The sequence below is a fragment of the Mesocricetus auratus genome, unplaced genomic scaffold (genome assembly GCF_017639785.1).
Source record: "Mesocricetus auratus isolate SY011 unplaced genomic scaffold, BCM_Maur_2.0 Super-Scaffold_4256, whole genome shotgun sequence".
Classification (NCBI taxonomy): Eukaryota; Metazoa; Chordata; class Mammalia; order Rodentia; family Cricetidae; genus Mesocricetus; species Mesocricetus auratus.
In genome coordinates, this window is record NW_024429182.1 from 78,947,494 (window position 1) to 78,965,392 (window position 17,899).

The 17,899-nt window shown below is 39.0% G+C and overlaps 1 protein-coding gene across 3 annotated transcripts in view; it reads right to left on the minus strand.

Moving 5' to 3' along the window:
* LOC101828403 (ATP-binding cassette sub-family A member 3) overlaps positions 1 to 17,899 on the minus strand; it is a 115,566-nt gene that overhangs the window by 69,022 nt on the left and 28,645 nt on the right. For all 3 annotated transcript variants that reach the window (XR_005880710.1, XM_040755408.1, XM_040755411.1), the window contains exons 10-12: positions 17,695 to 17,876; positions 13,615 to 13,746; positions 2,974 to 3,103 (exon numbers count right to left, since the gene is read on the minus strand). Coding sequence is in view for 2 of the 3 variants with exons in the window: in XM_040755408.1 (XP_040611342.1) it covers positions 2,974 to 3,103; positions 13,615 to 13,746; positions 17,695 to 17,876 (444 nt within the window). In the remaining variant the exon portion in view is untranslated. The remainder of the gene's footprint in view (positions 1 to 2,973; positions 3,104 to 13,614; positions 13,747 to 17,694; positions 17,877 to 17,899) is intronic.

Consider the following 17,899-nt stretch of genomic DNA (forward strand, 5'->3'; position numbering starts at 1 on the left):
GGTGATGGTCACTGACAAGAAAGATGGGACATTAACTATAAAGTGATGTCTGAGAGTTAGAGGTTTCTTTTGGGGCAACAGCTACACAACACTCTGAGTGTACTAAAATAACTTAACTGTACACTTGAATGGTTACTTATGACAAATTTACCTAAAAAATAATACTATTTAGCAAAATTAACAAATCATGAACCTTTCCCCAAAAATTTTAAATCTAATGATGGAAGCAAATGAATGAACAATGGTAACATGTGGTTGATAAGTCATGTGTACACCTTTGGAGACTCTGTAAGGGGCTGTTCTAGTTACTGGGACACATTATTTACCAAACACAGGTTAGAGTTTATAATTATTAATGAGGAGTAATGGAGGCCACTGTGGAGCTGGGCTTTCATAGATGAAGGGAAATTTGTGAAGACATGGACACAAAGTACCTCTTATGTCCACAGGCAACAAGTGTATTAGCTTCCAATGCCTAATGTAACAAATTATCACAAACTTGGTGGCTAAAAACAGAGGTATTTAGGACAGAAGCCTAAAATCAATGACACTGATTCAAACTAAAAGATCTGTAGGGAAGCATGACTCCAACAGAAGCTGAAGAGGAAAACTGGTCTGTTTTATTTTTCTCTTTGAGGGCCTGCCACCCAGCTCTCAAATAAATACATGGAGACTTATTCTTAGTTTAGGAATGTCTGGCCTTAGTTTGGCTTGTTTCTTGACAGCTTTTCTTAAATTACATCATCTACCTTTTGCCTCTGGGCTTTTTGCCTTTCTCTATTCTATATACCTTTCTTTACTTCATACCCCATGCTTGGCTGTATGACTGTTTGGCTATGTGGATGGCCTCTGGCATCCTCCTCTCCTTCTCGCAATCCTTCCTCTTCTCCTTCTTTTCTATTTAATATAACTGCCAGGCATCCCCACCTATTTCTCTCTCCTGCCTAGCTATTGGCTATTCAAATTTTTATTAGACCAATCAGGTGTTTTAAACAGGCAAAGTAACACAGCTTTACCGAGTTAAACAACATAAACATAAAAGAACGCAACATAAAACAATGCAACACATTTTTGCACTATTAAACAAATGTTCCACAGCATAAAAGAATGTAACACATCTTAAGCCAATACTCCACAACACTGGTCCCTTGGTTTAACCATACTGTAGTGTCAGGTGGCATTACCTGGCGTGTGGTAGTGCCAGCCCCTCTTCTGCCTCCACTGTTGCATCTCCTTGTCTCTTTTGTGCATCTTCTTTTGCTGTCTTTCCCTTACAAGGCACTAGTCACTGCATTGTGCTTAAGGCCATCTGACAATCTCTGCCTTATAAAGCAACAGTCACAGGTTCTGGGACAAGGACATGACTTTGTGGACAAGTGCCATGGGCATGTAATACATGGAGTGTGTTCCAAGACAGCAGATACAGGAACATTCAGTGAGTGGTAGGAGATACTATACTACTGTCAACCACAGCAGTGATTCCTTTACAGTCATGTGACTCCAGTTGAGAAAGAATTCCTTTAAGAGGTTTTAAACTGAGGTTCAGGGGAAATTCAACAACATTCGATGTGTACCACTCATTGTCTCAGAAGCCCTACCCACTGGCATGCCCTACAGATCTCAGCCCTGACCTGGAATCTCACCTGACACTGTCATGTTCTTTTTGTCATCCCTTCCCTCACTTGTTTTCTCTTCTCTGGCCACTTGACTGCCTCTATGCTCTTGCTCCCAGGCCCTGTATGTCCTTACAATACACATCACTCTGTTTTTTTTTAATCTTTTCCCAGACTTAGATATCATTCCCACTTACCTACCCCCCCCTAAGCAGAATCTTATTCAAGACTGTCAGGGTAGAGCTCCCCGTCACCTTGAGATCTCTCTGTTTCTCAAGCGACATTATAAAATTCCTGTCTATCTGCATTCCCATCCAATATACAATCCCTGGAGGTAAGGACTTTGGGCCTATCCATTCACTTTGGGTTTCTATCACAATACTTGCATGTTAAAAATCTATATTAATGAAATAAAGATATTAGATAATATGAAATGTATTGGTTGAAATTAATTAATAGTAGAATTCTTAGGCCGATGGGATGGTCAAATTGGTACAGGCACTTGTTGCCATACCTGACAGCCTAAGTCCAATCACTAGCCCCATGGGGAGGAGAAAGAACTTCTAGGGTTGTCCTCTGGTATCTCCATGTGTGCTATGGCACCAATGTGCCTCTCCCTAGACACACAAAATAAGTAAATAAGAATGGGGTATTTTTAAGTGGATTATTTGAGAAATTAGAGAATTTTCTGGGTATAGTTCCCCATCTTAAAAGGTAGTTGAGCTACACAGATATGTATGTATGTATGTATGTGTCAAAATTTAGCAAGTAATATTTAAGCATTTTATCAAAAGAAAATATCTAAATTACATAATGAAAAGAATGTTTAATGTCTAAAATTAACAGAAATATTTTAAATGGGTTGAGAGGTATGTAAAAAGTATAGTAAAATGTTAGAATGGTAGCATATAGGTTATATATATAGGGATATTTGATTTTTAAAGTTTTAATTTAGCTCTGTGTTTGAAATATTCTCAACAAATTAATATATATTCATAGTATGCATCCACACTGAAGAGTAATACTTATCAAGAAAATTATAATTGTTTCTTTGATGTGGAGAGAATAATAGAAAGTAAAGCAAAGTTGGGGGCAACCAGTAAAAAAATGAACATAAACTTTCAAAAGTGGGGACTTGGATAATCATTCAGAATGGCACACTCAAAAGGAAGGTAGGCTTGAAGCATCTGAGATATTGAAGCAAGGACTAATCCAATGATATAAAATGATTTGTGCTTTAAGAACTGAGTGAATTAACTAATTATATTACAATGATGTCATCTTCAGGAGTGTCAGCAGAAACCTCACACTTGACCCTTGGTCCACAGAGCTTGCCCCAAGTGTGACCCTGGATACACACCTGTGAGAATGGATAAAGTGGTGGTCTTTCCTGCCCCGTTATGTCCTAGAAGAACTGTTATCTGTCCCTCATACAAGTTCAAAGACAAGTCTTTTACAGCCATCAGGGTACTATTTTTTAAGGTGAATTTCTGTAAAAGGAAAAACAAGGACTAATTTGATTACTGTTACTATAAACAAGGGCTCAATAATTATTCAGAGTTAGAGAAAATGTCATTAATCTCAAGGAAAGAGGAAAAAAATCTAAGAGAGATTAAATTATGGAAACTAAGCAATGCTTCTAGACATTCTAGACTCTACTTGTTACACCCAAAAGGAATCCTCTTGCCTATGATCTTATCTGCATAAGCTACACAACTATCTACCTAGCTACACATTCTAAAATTTGGGACTGACAGACCTCAGACATCTCCCTCTACCTCATATAATAAAATCTCTTTAGTCACTAATCAGTGCTAATCAACTCATTTGTTTATTCAACAAGAAATTATTGTGCATTTGTGTAGCTGCATTGTAGAATATGTTCTGTTTGTAGCTATGAAGAAGCCATAAATGGCACCTTCTCCCATGACAGAAAAATTGTAGCAGGAGAACAGGAAAACACATATGCATATATACATATGAATGATTTATCATTTTATTAAATATTAACCAAATTATGCCTCAATGAACAAACAGAGAGCCTAAAACAACACCCCTGTAAATATAGGAAGAAAGGCAGGTTATTTTTTAAAGATTTATTTATTTATTTTGTATACAATGTTCTGCCTGCACACCAGAAGAGGGCACCAGATCTCATTCTAGATAGTTGTGAGCCACCATGTGGTTGCTGGGACTTGAACTCAGGAACTCTGAGCTATCTCTCCAGCCGGAAAGGCAGTTTTATCAGCTGAGCAACACGGGAAGCACACATAATGTAAACTATATATCTAACAATGGTCAGGAAGTTGCAAAAGGAATCACAAAGACTAGTTAGACTCACCTTTTCCACCTATGCCTGAAAGAAATGGTGCTTTGGATAAGATAGTAAATTACATGTCAACCATTTTTTACTACAGTGAATGGATAATGTGCTCTGAATTTAAATCTCTTTGGTTGCCGATATTTAAACCTTTTTTTCCTGAATTTGTGAACTGCCATTTTCCTTTCTTAAGTGGTATCTTAAACAAAATAAAAGCCCAAATATGGTTATAAGTTCAATTTGTAAATTCATTTTAATAGCTGTATTGGGAAGTTAATCACTCATTGTGTAGTAAGCCCACTTAAAGTGTATAATTCAGTGGGTTTGGGTTCATTCACAGTTTTCTTTTTTTATTTAGTTTTGAAACAATCCTGTTTCACATGTCAATCCTACCAGGCCCCCCAGCTTCCCCATCCAATCTCCACTCCGACCCCCAGGGAGGGTGAGGCCCTCCATGTTTTATCTCCAATAACTGTCATTTCATCCAGGGCAGGGTCTAGGCCCTCCCCCAAGAGTCCCAGCTGAGAGAGCCTCCCATATTGTGGCATGGCCACTCAAAGTCTATTTGTATGCCAGGGATAAATACTACACAAGGCCCCATAGATTACCTTGGCCTCCTCACTGACACCCACATAAAGGGGGTCTGAGTCAGTTCCATGCTTTCCACACAGCCATCGATCTGGAGTCCAAGAGCTCCCTCTTGTTCAGGTCAGCTGTTTCTGTGGGTTAAACCAGCCCACTCTTAACTCCTTTGCCCTTGAGTTCTCTCTTTCTGAATTCAGTTCAGTGTTTGTTTGTGGGTATCTGCCTCTGCTTCCATCAGTCGCTGGATGAAGGTTCTGTTTCCTAGACTCTCTGTCAGTGGGATTGTATGCTGGCACTCCCCTGATTCATGTCTAAAATCCATAAATGAGTGAGTACATACCATGTTTCTCTTTTTGTGACTGGGTTACCTCACTCAGTATGGTTTCTTCTAGTGCCTTCCATTTGCCTGCAAATCTCAATATTCCATTTTTTTCCCACTGAATAGTACTGCATTGTGTAAATGTACCACATTGTCTCTATCCACTCTTCAGTTGAGGGGCATCTAGGTTGATTACAGGTTCTGGCTTTAACAAATAATGCTGCTATGAATGTAGTGGAACAGACATCCTTATTGTATGAATGTGTATCTTTTGGATATATGCCTAAGAGTGGAATTGCTGGGTCTTGTGGTGGACTGATTCCCATTTTCCTGAGGAATCTCCATACTGATTCACAAAGTGCCTGTACAAGTCAGCACTCCCACCAGCAGTGTAGGAGTGTTCCCCTTTCTCCAGATCCTCTCTAGCATAAACTGTCATTGGAGTTTTTTATTTTAGCCATTCTGACAGGAGTAAGATGGTATCTCAGAGTTGTTTTGATTTGCATTTCCTGGATGGCTAGGGATGTGGAGCACTTTCTCATGTGCCTCTCAGTCATTTTAGTCTCCTCTATTGAGAATTCTCTATTTAGTTCTACGCCCCATTTTTTGATTGGATACTTTGGTGTTTTGGAGACTTACTTCTTGAATTCTTTCTAAATTTTGGAGATAAGCCCTCTGTCAGATGTGGGGTTAGTGAATGTCTTTTTCCATTCTGTGGTCTGCCTTTTTGTCTTGCTGACCGTGTCCTTTGCCTTACAGAAGCTTCTCAGTTTCAGGAGGTCCCATGTATTCATTGTTGATCTTAGTGTGTGTGCTACTGGAGTTATGTCCAGGAAGCGGTCTCCTGTACTAATTTGTCCAAGGGTGCCTCCCACTTTCTCTTCTAAGAGATTCAGTGTGGCTGGATTTATGTTGAGGTCTTTGATCCATTTGTGCGTGGCAATAGACATGGATCTATCTGCATTCTTCTACATGCCAGCATCCAGTTATGCCAATACCATTTGCTGAAGATTCTTTCTTTTTTCCATTGTATATTTTTAGCTTCTTTGTTGAAAATCATATGTTCATACATGTATGGGTGTAATGAGAAACCTTCCTGCCAGCCTGGTTCCAGAGCCCCATCAATCCCAGATAAACACACAGGAGGCTATATTAATTATGAAGCTGTTGGCCTTGCTTGTTTCTTACTGGCTAGCTCTGACTTAAGTATTTACCCCATAATTGTTAATCTAAGTATTTCTCTTACCGGAGCAAAGTTCCGGACATCTTATTTCTCTGGCCAGCTACATCGTGACTCCCTGTGTTTCTCCTACCCAGAGTCCTCCTGGACTCCTAGTCCTACCTATCTTGCTTCCCTATTGGTCAACAGTGCTTTATTGACATATACACAGGACTTCCCCCATCATGGCATCATGGGTTAATATCAGAGTGTTCAATTTGATTCCATTGGTCTACCTATCTATTTTTGTGCCAATACCAAGCTCTTTTCAGGACTTTAGCTCTATAATAGAGCTTGAAATCAAGTATGGAGATGTCTCCAGATGTTGCTTTGTTGAATAAGTTGTTTTGTCTATCCTGGGTCTTTTGTTTTTCCATATAAAGTTGATTATTGTTCTTTCAAGTCTGTGAAGAATTGTGCTGGGATTTTAATGGGGATTGTGTTAAATCTGTATATTGCTTTCAGTAAGATTGGCATTTTTACTATGTTGATCCTACCTATCCAAGAGCATGGGAGGTCTTTCTACCTTCTGGTGTCTTCTTTGATTTCTTTCTTTAAAGACTCAAAGTTCTTGCTATACAGGTCTTTCACTTGTTTGGTTAGTGTTACCCCCAAGGTATTTTATGTTGTTTGTGGCTATTGTAAAGGGTGATGTTTCTCTGATTTCTTTCTCAGCCCTTTTATCGTCTATATATAGTAGGGCTACTGATTTTCTTGAGTTGATCTTGTATCCTGCCACTATACTGAAAGTATTTATCAGGTGCAGGAGATCCCTGGTGGAGTTTTTGGGTCACTTTATATCATCTGCAAATAGTGTAAGTTAGATCTCTTCTTTTCCAATTTGTATTCTCTTGATCTCCTTTTGTTGTCTTAATGATCTAGCTAGAACTTCAAGTACAATATTGAAGAGGTATGGCGAGAGTGGACAGACTTGTCTTGTTCCTGATCTTAGAGGAATTAAGTTGAGTTTCTGTCCATTTAGTTTGATGTTGGCTGTTGGTTTGCTGTATGTAGTGTTTATTATGTTGAGATAAGTTCCTGTTATCCCAGATCTCTCTTGGACCTTTGTCATGAAGGGGTGTTGGACTTTGTCAAAGGCCTTTTCAGGATCTAGTGAGATGATCATGTGATTTTTGTTCTTCTGCTTGTTTATATGGTGGATTACATTAATAGATTTTCATATGTTGAACCAGCCCTGCATGTCTGGGAATAAGCCTACTTGATCATGGTGGATGAGTTTTCTAATGTGTTCTTGGCTCCTATTTTCCAGTATTTTATTGAGTATTTTTGCATCAATGTTCATGAGGGATATTGGTCTGAAGTTCTCTTTCTTAGTTGTGTCTTTGTGTGGCTTGGGTATCAAGGTTATTGATGCCTCATAGAAAGAGTTTGGCAAAGACCCTTCTGCTTCTATTGCATGGAATACTTTGAGAAGAATTAGTATAAGCTGCTCTTTGAATTTCTGGTAGAACTCTGCACTGAGACCATCTGGCCCTGGGCTTTTTTTAGTTGGGAGACCGTTGATGATTGCTTCTATTTCCTTAGAGGTTATAAGTTTATTTAAATTGCTTATCTGTTCTTGATTTAAATTTGGCAAGTGATATCTATGCAGGAAGTTGTTCACTTCCTTTAGATTTTCAAATTTTGTGGAATACAGGTTTTCAAAGTATGACCGGATGATTCTCTGGATTTCCTCAGTGTCCGTTGTTATGCCCATCTTTTCATTTCTTTTTTTTCATCTTTTCATTTCTAATTTTGTTAATTTGCATGTTCACACTCTGCAGTTTCATAAGTTTGGATAAAGTTTTGTCTATTTTGTTGATTTTCTCAAAGAACCAACTCTTTGTTTTTTTATGTGTTTAATATTTATTTATTTATTTGAATAGTTAATTTGTTACACAACGAGTTAGCTAGGATTGCTTATAAGATGATTGTTTACAGAAACATGGACATCTTCCTAGCAGCTATACCGCTTAATAGGATGACTCTTTCCCTTGTAGGCTGATTCATGATGATATATTTTTTTATATTTTATTTTCCAGTTTAAATTTAGATAAGAAACGAGGTTGCTTCACAAGTCAGTTCCAGGTCCCTCTCCCATTCCCTCCCCTCCTCCCGTGCCCTCCCCCCAATCCCCCCCCGGTATCCCCTCATTCCCCCAGGGACGGTGAGGCCCTCCATGGGGGTGTCCATAGTCTGTCATTTCATATAGGGCAGGGCCTAGACCCTTCCCCAAGAGTTCAGGGTGAGAGTGCACCTCACATTGTTCTATGGGAGTCCAAGTCCGTGTGTATACTTGGGATGGGTACTGATCTGCTGCCCAAGGCTCAATAGATTCCCTAGGCCTCCTCACTGACACCCAGATTCAGGGGGTCTTGATCAGTCCCATGCTGGATTCCCAGGCTGATGCCTGGGATTCAAGAGTTATCCTTTGTCTGGTCAGCTGTTTCTGGGGGTTAAACCAGCCCAGTCTTAATCCCTTTGATCATCAGTCCTCCCTCTCTGTTACTGGCTTTCTTGAGTTCAGCTCAGTACTTAACCGAGGGAGTCTGCCTCTTCTTCGATCAGCCACTAAATGAAGTTTCTGTTTCCCAGACTCTCTGGCCATAGGATTGTAGGCTGGCACTCCCCAGATCTATGTCTAAAATCCACATATGAGAGAGTACATGCCATGTTTCTCTTTTTGTGACTGGGTTACCTCACTCAGGATGGTTTCTTCTAGTGTCATCCATTTGCCTGCGAATCTCATGATTCTATTATTTTTTTCTGCTGAATAGTACTCCATTGTGTAGATGTACCACATTTTCTCTATCCACTCTTCGGGTGAGGGACATCTAGGTTGCTTCCAAGTTCTGGCTATTACAAATAAAGCTGCTATGAACATAGTGGAACAGACATCTTTGTTGTATGAATGGGCATCTTTTGGATATATGCCTAAGAGTGGAGTTGCTGGGTCTTTTGGTAGGTTTATTCCCATTTTTCTGAGGAATCTCCATACTGATTTCCAAAGTGGCTGAACCAGTTGGCACTCCCACCAGCAATGGAGGAGTGTCCCCCTTTCACCACATCCTCTCCAGCATAAATTGTCATTGGTGTTTTTGATTTTAGCCATTCTGACAGGAGTGAGATGAACCAACTCTTTGTTACATTGACTTTTTTGTATTGTTTTCCTAGTCTCTGCTTTATTGATTTCAGCCCTTAATTTGATTATTTCCTAGCGTCTACTCCTCCTGGATGAATTTGCTTCTTTGTGTTCTAGAGCTTTCAGTTGTGCTGTTAATTCTCTAGTGTAACTATCCTCCAGTTTCTTCATGTGGGCACTTGGTACTATGAACTTCCCTTGTAGCACTGCTTTCAAAGTGTCCCATAAGTTTTGGTATGTGGTGTTGTCATTCTCATAGAATTCTAGGAAGTCTTTAATTTCTTTTTTTATTTCTTCATTGACACAGGAATTGTGCAATTGTCCATTATTCAACTTCTATGATTTTGAAGTGTTTCTGCGATTTGTGTTGTTGTTGAATTCTAATTTTAACACATGGTGGTCTGGTAAGACACATGGAGTTATTCCAATTTTTTGTACCTGTTGAGATTTGATATGTTGCCAAGTATATGGTTGATTTTTGAGAAGGTTCCATGTGGTGCTGAGAAAAAGGTATGTTCTTTTTTATTTGGATGAAATATTCTATAGACATCTGTTTATCCAAATTGGGTCATAATTTCTATTAGCTTCTTTGCTTCTTTGTTAAGCTTCTGTCTTGTATTCCTGTCTAGTAGTGAGAGTGGGGTGTTGAAGTCTCCCACTATAAATGTGTGGAGCTTCATATGTGATTTGAGTTTTAGTAATGTTTCTTTTATGAATGTGGGTGCCTTTGTATTTGGGGCATAGATGTTCAAAATTGAAACTTCATCTTGGTGGATCTCTCCTGTGATGAGTATGAAGTGCCCTCCTTCATTTCTTTTGATTGATTTCATTTTGAAATCTAATTAAATATTAGGATTGCTTTGTCTTTTCTTCCATTTCTTGCATTTTGCATATTTTGGATTGCTTTTTCCTCCATTTTTTGCAATTCTTGTATTTTGTTTTTTCTTCCATGTCTTTAAGGGATTTTCTCATATCTTCTTTAGGGCCTCTATCATTTTTATGAAGTTGCTTTTAAGGTCTTTCTCATCTGCTTCCTCTGCAATGGACTTTTCAGGTCTTGGGGGTGTAGATTCTCTAGTTTCTGGCGGTGTCATCTTGGTTTTTCTGTTGGTGGGTGTATTTTTGTATTGTCTCCTTCCCATCATTTCTTCCTGTGGGTGCAGAAGGAGTCTCTTCCTCCCCTGGTGGGTATGTGACCCCTTTCCAGTGGGTGTGAGCAGGTCCAGTACCCAGGTGGCTTTCCTCTTGTGTGGATGGAGGCCATCCTAGTATCGGGACCTTAGCAAACTCTGGGTAGGCTGGACCCTCGCCTTGCCTCGCCTGTCCTGTGGGTGGAGACTGGGACTTGGAAGTTGGCAGTCTCTGGGCAGGCTGAATCCCATCGGGCTGGGATCCGGATCCGTTGTGGACAGTCCTCAGGTCTCCAGTGTTTCTGTTCATTCACAATTTTACAACTATCTACATGCCCCACAATTTCTCTTTCCATTCTCCATACTAACTTGAAAATACAGACTGCCTTGACTGCTCTGTGACACAGCTAATTGCACATTTTCTGCTACAGGCTTGAAGCTGCTCCAGACCTTCAGCAATAACAGACACTCACATAGTGCCATTTAAGTTTTTCACCAAACACTGAGAAGTGTACTCTTGCTAAACACCTAGACATTAGCACCTGCCCTGAACCAAGTTCCTTAAACCCCTATCTAAAAAACCACAGCCTGACTTCTTTGTTGTTGTTGAAGACACACTTAAGTAATTCATATTCTTTCTTTCCTTCTCCCTCCCTCCTTAGCCATCTCTCTCTGTCCCTTCCTCCCATTTATTGATATTTCAAGATGAAACGTCCCCATCATGTGTAGAAGATGCTCTCACAGCAGGAAATCTGTTCCTCTGGCTCTTATAATTTTCCCTCCCACTTATCCACAATGTTCCCTGGGCATCATGTATAAGGTGTAAGAGTTCACTGTAGTTATATCGATGGGGGTTGGTTACCATGTGGCTCATAGGTTTTATGTTGGGTAGGATTATTCATGCAAGCTGGGTAGGACTAATTATTGGTTTTTCTTTTTATACAGCATTCACAACAGTTTCTGATAGTATGAGAGCTAGTCCTGAGGAAAGAGGCTTCCAGATCCACTACAACTTAATTTCTCCAAGTTCTGTGTCCAAAATATGTGGTATCTTCAGCAAAAGGATCTTACTTTGAAGTTCTGGGAGGCAAACAAGGGCAATAAGAATTACATTCTCATTTTTAGTTTCCTAATTACTTATTTTTTACTTTTTCCCACTCTGGTGAGAAAAAAATTCTGATTTCAACTTATGGTGAGATGTGCATTATGACAGGCTTATGGTATCTTTTTAAAAGCACTCCACGTGTGCTTTCTTTCTGCATTTGTTGGATACAGTGTCCCTATCAGGTCAAATAAATAAATTATGGTCTTCAGTTGTTTATATACTTACTGACTAGTCTGTTTTTATGCTCATATTCTTAGTATTTTCATATTTTGTCCTTTTAAAGCTAATTTTAACATACTAATCATTATTTTTAAATCTGTGCCAACTAGTTCTAACGTCTATATCATGTTCCTAATGGAGCTCTACTATTGTACACATTTACTGTTAGTTAATGGTCACTATGTCATGCTTCTTCACATGGCTAACATGTTTTCAATTTTTCAACACATTCTGTTATGAGAACAACATGGCTATATGGTAGCTGTTACCTTCTATCACAGAGTAACCCCTTTACTTGATCAAATACACGGAAAAGAGGCATCACTTGCACCTAATCTGGGACTCAGCAAAGTAAAGATAGATTTTAGGTTTAGTCCCTTCACCTCCAGTTCATTTTTGCTCAGGCCTTGTCCTCTTGCTTTTTTATGTAATGTCTAGCAAGGCTAAATTTCTTCAGTCTGCTTTATTTCTGAGCTCCAAAATTGGCTTTGCTTTTAGAGTATCCTAAGTATAGATATTTCATGCTTCCTTTTAGAACCATAGGTCTAGTTTCTCAGCATCCCACACACAGCCATATAGATCACTAAATGACTGGCCATCTGTCTAGATCCTTCAGGCTTCCAATCTGTCATGATCACCTCCCTCCTCCACCAAAAGACTTCACATGCCTCTCATTACTCTAGTAGAGATCTCTTTTTGTGGTAGGGGTGCTCAGTCCATGGTTAGAATTAGCAAGTGGCTTCAAGGAAGAAAATATACAGAATTTGAAGATTTAGCTTAGGAGGCGTATTGCTCTTGGGTGTTTTAAATAATCTAGCCCTTATTGGTTTTACAGCAGTCAAGTTAATAGAAGAATTTGATCTGATGCATTTATCTCTGTATCCCTTGTACTAATCACCTTCTAAGAAAAAAGTGGATTCTCAGAAGCCAGTTGTTGAATTTCCTAAGTAAACGATCAGTGCTACAGAGAGAGGCCTTTGGGACCTCTGAGCCCTCATGCACTCTGTATGCAAGGTTGGGGAGAAATCTGGGGTTGGGATTAACTACTGTAACAGTGTCGGGGCAATTATGAATGAACCACTGTAACAATAAAGGAGCATGCCAGGGCAATTCTACAGGAAAATAAAGCTAAAGAGAGGAGAGACAATAGAAAAAGGGCACAACATACTTCCTTTGATATAGCACTGCAATAATAAGAAAACGGTTGGTGTTAGTAAATATCCAAAGAAAACCAATGAAAAGACTGTTTGACATCTGTGCTAATATGATCAAAGCAGAATGAAGAGGCAACTCTTTGGAAGGAAAGGAGCCACATGACCAGTCCTCCACTGGCCCTTAACCCAGGTAAATGGCAGAAACTATGAAAGGGATTCAATTCAATTGCCACAAATTATAAAATTAAATATTCAAAATAAATTGAAATAGCTCCTTGGGAGACAAGGAAATGTTAGCAGGTATAAGTTTCCTGAAAAAAATACCCTTCCAGATCCAGAAATGAATACAAATGAATACATATTTGTCAAATATTTTGGCAGAAAATAGTGCAAACAGCCTTATAAAAACAAATTGGGGCAAAATTTTCAAATATCTAATAAACGTTGCATCTTGACTCCACCACGGAGGACCACTGAGGATGACATCATTAGCTACATGAAGGTAGATCCTATTCTGAAGGAAGGAAAGAAATAACACATAGATGCTGTTTAGAGACAGACTTTCATTACATAACCCAAGTGAGTTAAACTCAAATTTCTCTGCTTCAGTCTCCCAAGGTCTGGGATAACAAATCTGTGTCACCATGCCCAGGCAACACCTGGACTTTTGATTCTCTTGAATACACTTAAATTTTATCTTACTAGAAGAATCTTAATTAGTGTATCTGTGGAGTTGGGACCATGGCAAACATTTAATCTCCATAATAGACTGAACATATCAAGAAACAAAAACCTGTTGAGTAAATACCTTGTACAAATGCTGAATCCGGATGCCAGCTGTTAAGCCAACAGGTTCAGGCTCAATAAAATTGCTTGGGGTTAAATCAGTGACTTGGCTCTCTTCCTTGCTTAAGACTGGCTCTCCAAACCAGTAGGTTTTCTAAAATAACAACAACCAGAATCATCATCATCATCATTGTATTGCTGGAAAGTTAAGTGTGTTCAAGATTTCAAAAACTCTCTGGCTCAGAAGAGACTTACAATATATGACTTTAAACTACAATGTGAAGCAATTTGTCTGTCTATAATATGAATGTCTAAAAGTACAATTACAGAATACACATTCTGCTTAAAACTTGGCTTTCCAAGAAGAAAGTCAATGAATTTGCCTCAGGCACAGTGAGAAGTACTGCCTCACTCCAAGCAGATCTTTCTGACAGGGTTAAGCTACACACTGTGAATATCCTAGAACTTTTCAGTGAGTTTGTATGAACAAAATCATTTTCATAAATGTTTAAACCGCTTTTTTAACCAAACAGGGTCCTTTGTAGTGATATATTGTTTATTATTTATTAAAGCTTGCCTGAGGATTCAGAAATCAAAGTCAGCCACAAGCCATAGAAGCCAGGCACACACCTTTAATCCCAGTAGTCAGAAGCTAGGGATACACAAGATTGAATCAGTCTAAAAGAATAACAGATGACACGTCTTTAATCCCATCACTAGAATGGTATAAAAGATATAAGCAGGGTCTTCAGTATTCAGTATGAAGCATTCATTCTCTAGACAGAATGAGGAAAGATTACAGTCTGATGTTTGGTGAGAGCTTGTGGAGACAGGATCAGCCCATTCAGCCCATTCAGTGCCAACTACTTGGATTTTCTAAACTTCAGCTTTAAGTTTGAACCCCAATATCAATCTCTGGGTCTTTTATAAATTCGTGTTACAGTTCTTTTTATTGATGTTAAATGAACAATCAAAGGCAAGTCGATGGTGTCTTAGTTCAGACAATAAACTGTGTAGTCCCTGTCTTCTTTATCATTTAAGTATTTACAGAAGAAAGCCTGCTCCACTTACATATATATTTGACAAACTTATTAAGTTTTGAACCTTCAAAAATATAGTATCATCCCTAACAGAGATGTAAAATGCATTTGGTAAAATTCAGAATATCTTCATAATAAAAACTTCAAAAAAAAAGACTCTAGGATCTCCTGGTCTGAGGACTGCAGGCAGGTCAACTCACCCACAGCAGACCAAGCAACTGCAAGCCTGCCGAGATTGCTGGGCCACTCCCACACCCACTCAGGGCAGAGGTGAGCTCAGGGCCCCCACCTTGGGCCTGACTTCCTTACTCTTGCTCACTTTGGGATCCCCTGGCCTGGGACTGCAGGCAAGTCAACTCACACCCAGAGGACCAAGTAACCATGAGTCTCCTAATCCAGCTACCACCCACGGGGAGAGGGAGTGCCTCAGACCCACCTGCAGGTCACCCTGAGACCCATCAGAGTATTGGACCTGCATGCACCAACCTTAAGAGAACCTTGGATCAACCAGGAAAGGAAGAGACCCCATCTGTACCCATTGGAAAAAGGAATGGGAAGACAACAATATAAGAACACATTCAACAACTAAAAACCCAATATGATGCCACCAGAGTCTAGGGACTACACCACCAAGACATGAACATCCCAACACAGATGAAGCAGAAAAGAACGATCTTAAAAACAATTTCATGAAGATGATAAAGACCCTAAGAGAGGAAATGAGAAAATCCTTTAAAGAAATGAAAGAAAAGACAAACCAAAAATTGCAAGAAACAATTCAAACAGTACAAGATTTGAAATTCAAAATACAGACAATTAAAACAGCACAGTCTGAAGGAATGTTGGAATTAGAAAAGGTGGGTAAACAATCAGGAACTACAGACATGAGCATAAACAACTGAATACAACAAATGGAAGAGAGAATCTCAAGCATTGGAGATACACTAGGAGAAATGGACTCATTGACCAAAGAAAATCTTAAGTCCAACAAATCCCTAACACAAAATATCCAGGAAATATGGGACACTGTGAAAAGGCCAAACTTAAGAATAATAGGTATAGAAGAAGGTGAAGAAATCCACCTCAGAGGGGCAGAAAACATATTCAACAAAATCATAGAAGAAAACTTTCCCTACTTAAAGAAAGACATGCCAATGAAAGTACAAGAAGCCCACAGAACACCAAATAGAGTGGATCACAAAAAAGTCCACTTGGCACATAATAATTAAAACACCAAACATATAGAATAAAGAAAATATTACAAGCAGCAAAGGAAAAAGGTCAAGTAACATATGAAGGCAAACCTATAAGAATCACATCTGACTTCTCCATGGGGTTTGCTGGTCATCTCCTTCCAGTTTCAATGAGAGACCCTGTCTCAGAGAAGTAAGGTGGGGAGTGATACAGAAAACACTGAGCATCCTCTACTGGACTATGTGCACGCACATAAGTATGCATTCCAACATATGTGTGTATGTATACACACACACACACACACACACACACACACACACACACACTGTATCTGACCACCAAAACAACATCTATGGTCTTTCCCTATATTGCTAAGCTGTGCTATCTAACCAAGGTAACACTGAAATAACAACATACACACATGAATGGAACAAAATAGAGAATATGAAATTGGGTTTTTACCAGACACCAAATATTAGAAACATACTGAATTTTAGAAGTCTCTTTAATAAATGTTGCTGAGAAAATTGGGTATCGAAGTACAGAAAAAGATCAGATGCCAATCTATCAGCATATATGAGAACTGAGCATCTAAAACTACTAGAAGAAAATTGGACAATGCTTTATGATATCAGGATAGGTGATGCTTTTTTATATTAAGATCCCCACAGCACAACAACACAAGCAAAATCACCCCGACAGAATCACATAAAGTCACGAATCATCTGCAAGTAGGTGTAATGATCAATGCACCAGAAGTTCCTCAGAAGAACAAAGATAGAAACAAGCAACCCCATGCATGGGCTTCTACCCAATAGCACTCTCTTGTTTACTGCAACACCATTCTCAGAAAGAAAGGCACGGATTTGATGTATGAATGGTTATAAAAAATGTGGTATACTCATACAAATGGAATGTGGCTTGATCACTAAAGAAAACTTATCTTGGCATGCCTACCTGGAGGGAATAATATTAAGCAAAATAACCCATACACAGGAAGATATATATATATATATATATCTTTGCATGTGTGGAAGCTAAAAACAGCTACTGATTTCTTAGAAATACGGAATATTATACAGTAACTATAGGCTAAGAAATGGAGGAAGTAAAGGGAAAAATAAATTTAGATAGAAGGAATATGACCTAAAGTGCCAAATTTTTAAGGAAATGCAAATGGTAATTAATTAACCTGATTTAATCAACTACTCATCATATGTGTATTAAAATTGTATACCAGTTTCCATAAATATGCAGTCATTATATCAGTAAAAAATTAAAAATAGACATGGGCATAATTTGTCCTCTCCCATCCAACGTCTACAGACATTACCATGTATTCATTCAGATGGGATTTCTTTGTGGAAAATTATTTCATTCCATAAGTAAATATGGCAAACAATGGTGTTACAGTGCAATAAGAATGAGGAATTGTGGTGGCTAATCTTCATTTTCCATTTAATTGCCTTGAGATTTGCCTAGGTACTCAATAAAACTCATTTCGGAGTATTGACTGTGGGCAGCAACACCCAGTAACCCAGGCACTGATGGAATAAGGGCGAAGAGGGCAGAATCCCACCAGGAAAGACATCCTGGCTCTATTTCCTGATATCTAGGAGATAGGATGCTTTGTTCTGTCACACCCTCACACAAACATGTTCTGCCTCTCCTCAACTCAAAGTGACATGGTTTTGGTATTGCGGACTGAAGCCTAAATGAACCTTTGTTCTTTTAACTTGTCCCTCTCAATTATTTGTCACTGGAACAGGAAGTCTGATATCACAGCCCCCATTCAGAGGCTGCTAGACTTAATCCTGTTTACTCTTTGCAAACTAGGGGTTCTAAATAACTTGTGCAGGCATACTCACCTGCAGGAAAAAGTTCCAGGGCTTAGGTACACCATACTTTCCTGGAAAGACAGCATCTACATACCAGGCCACAAGGCCATAGAGAAAAGCACTAAATAAAAACATTCCTATTATATGAGCCAAAGTTAAGTCATCATCGACACTTATTTTTGTAGCAAAGTTGTACCACTGAGCACCATGTCCTGAAACAAAATGGAAGACAGTT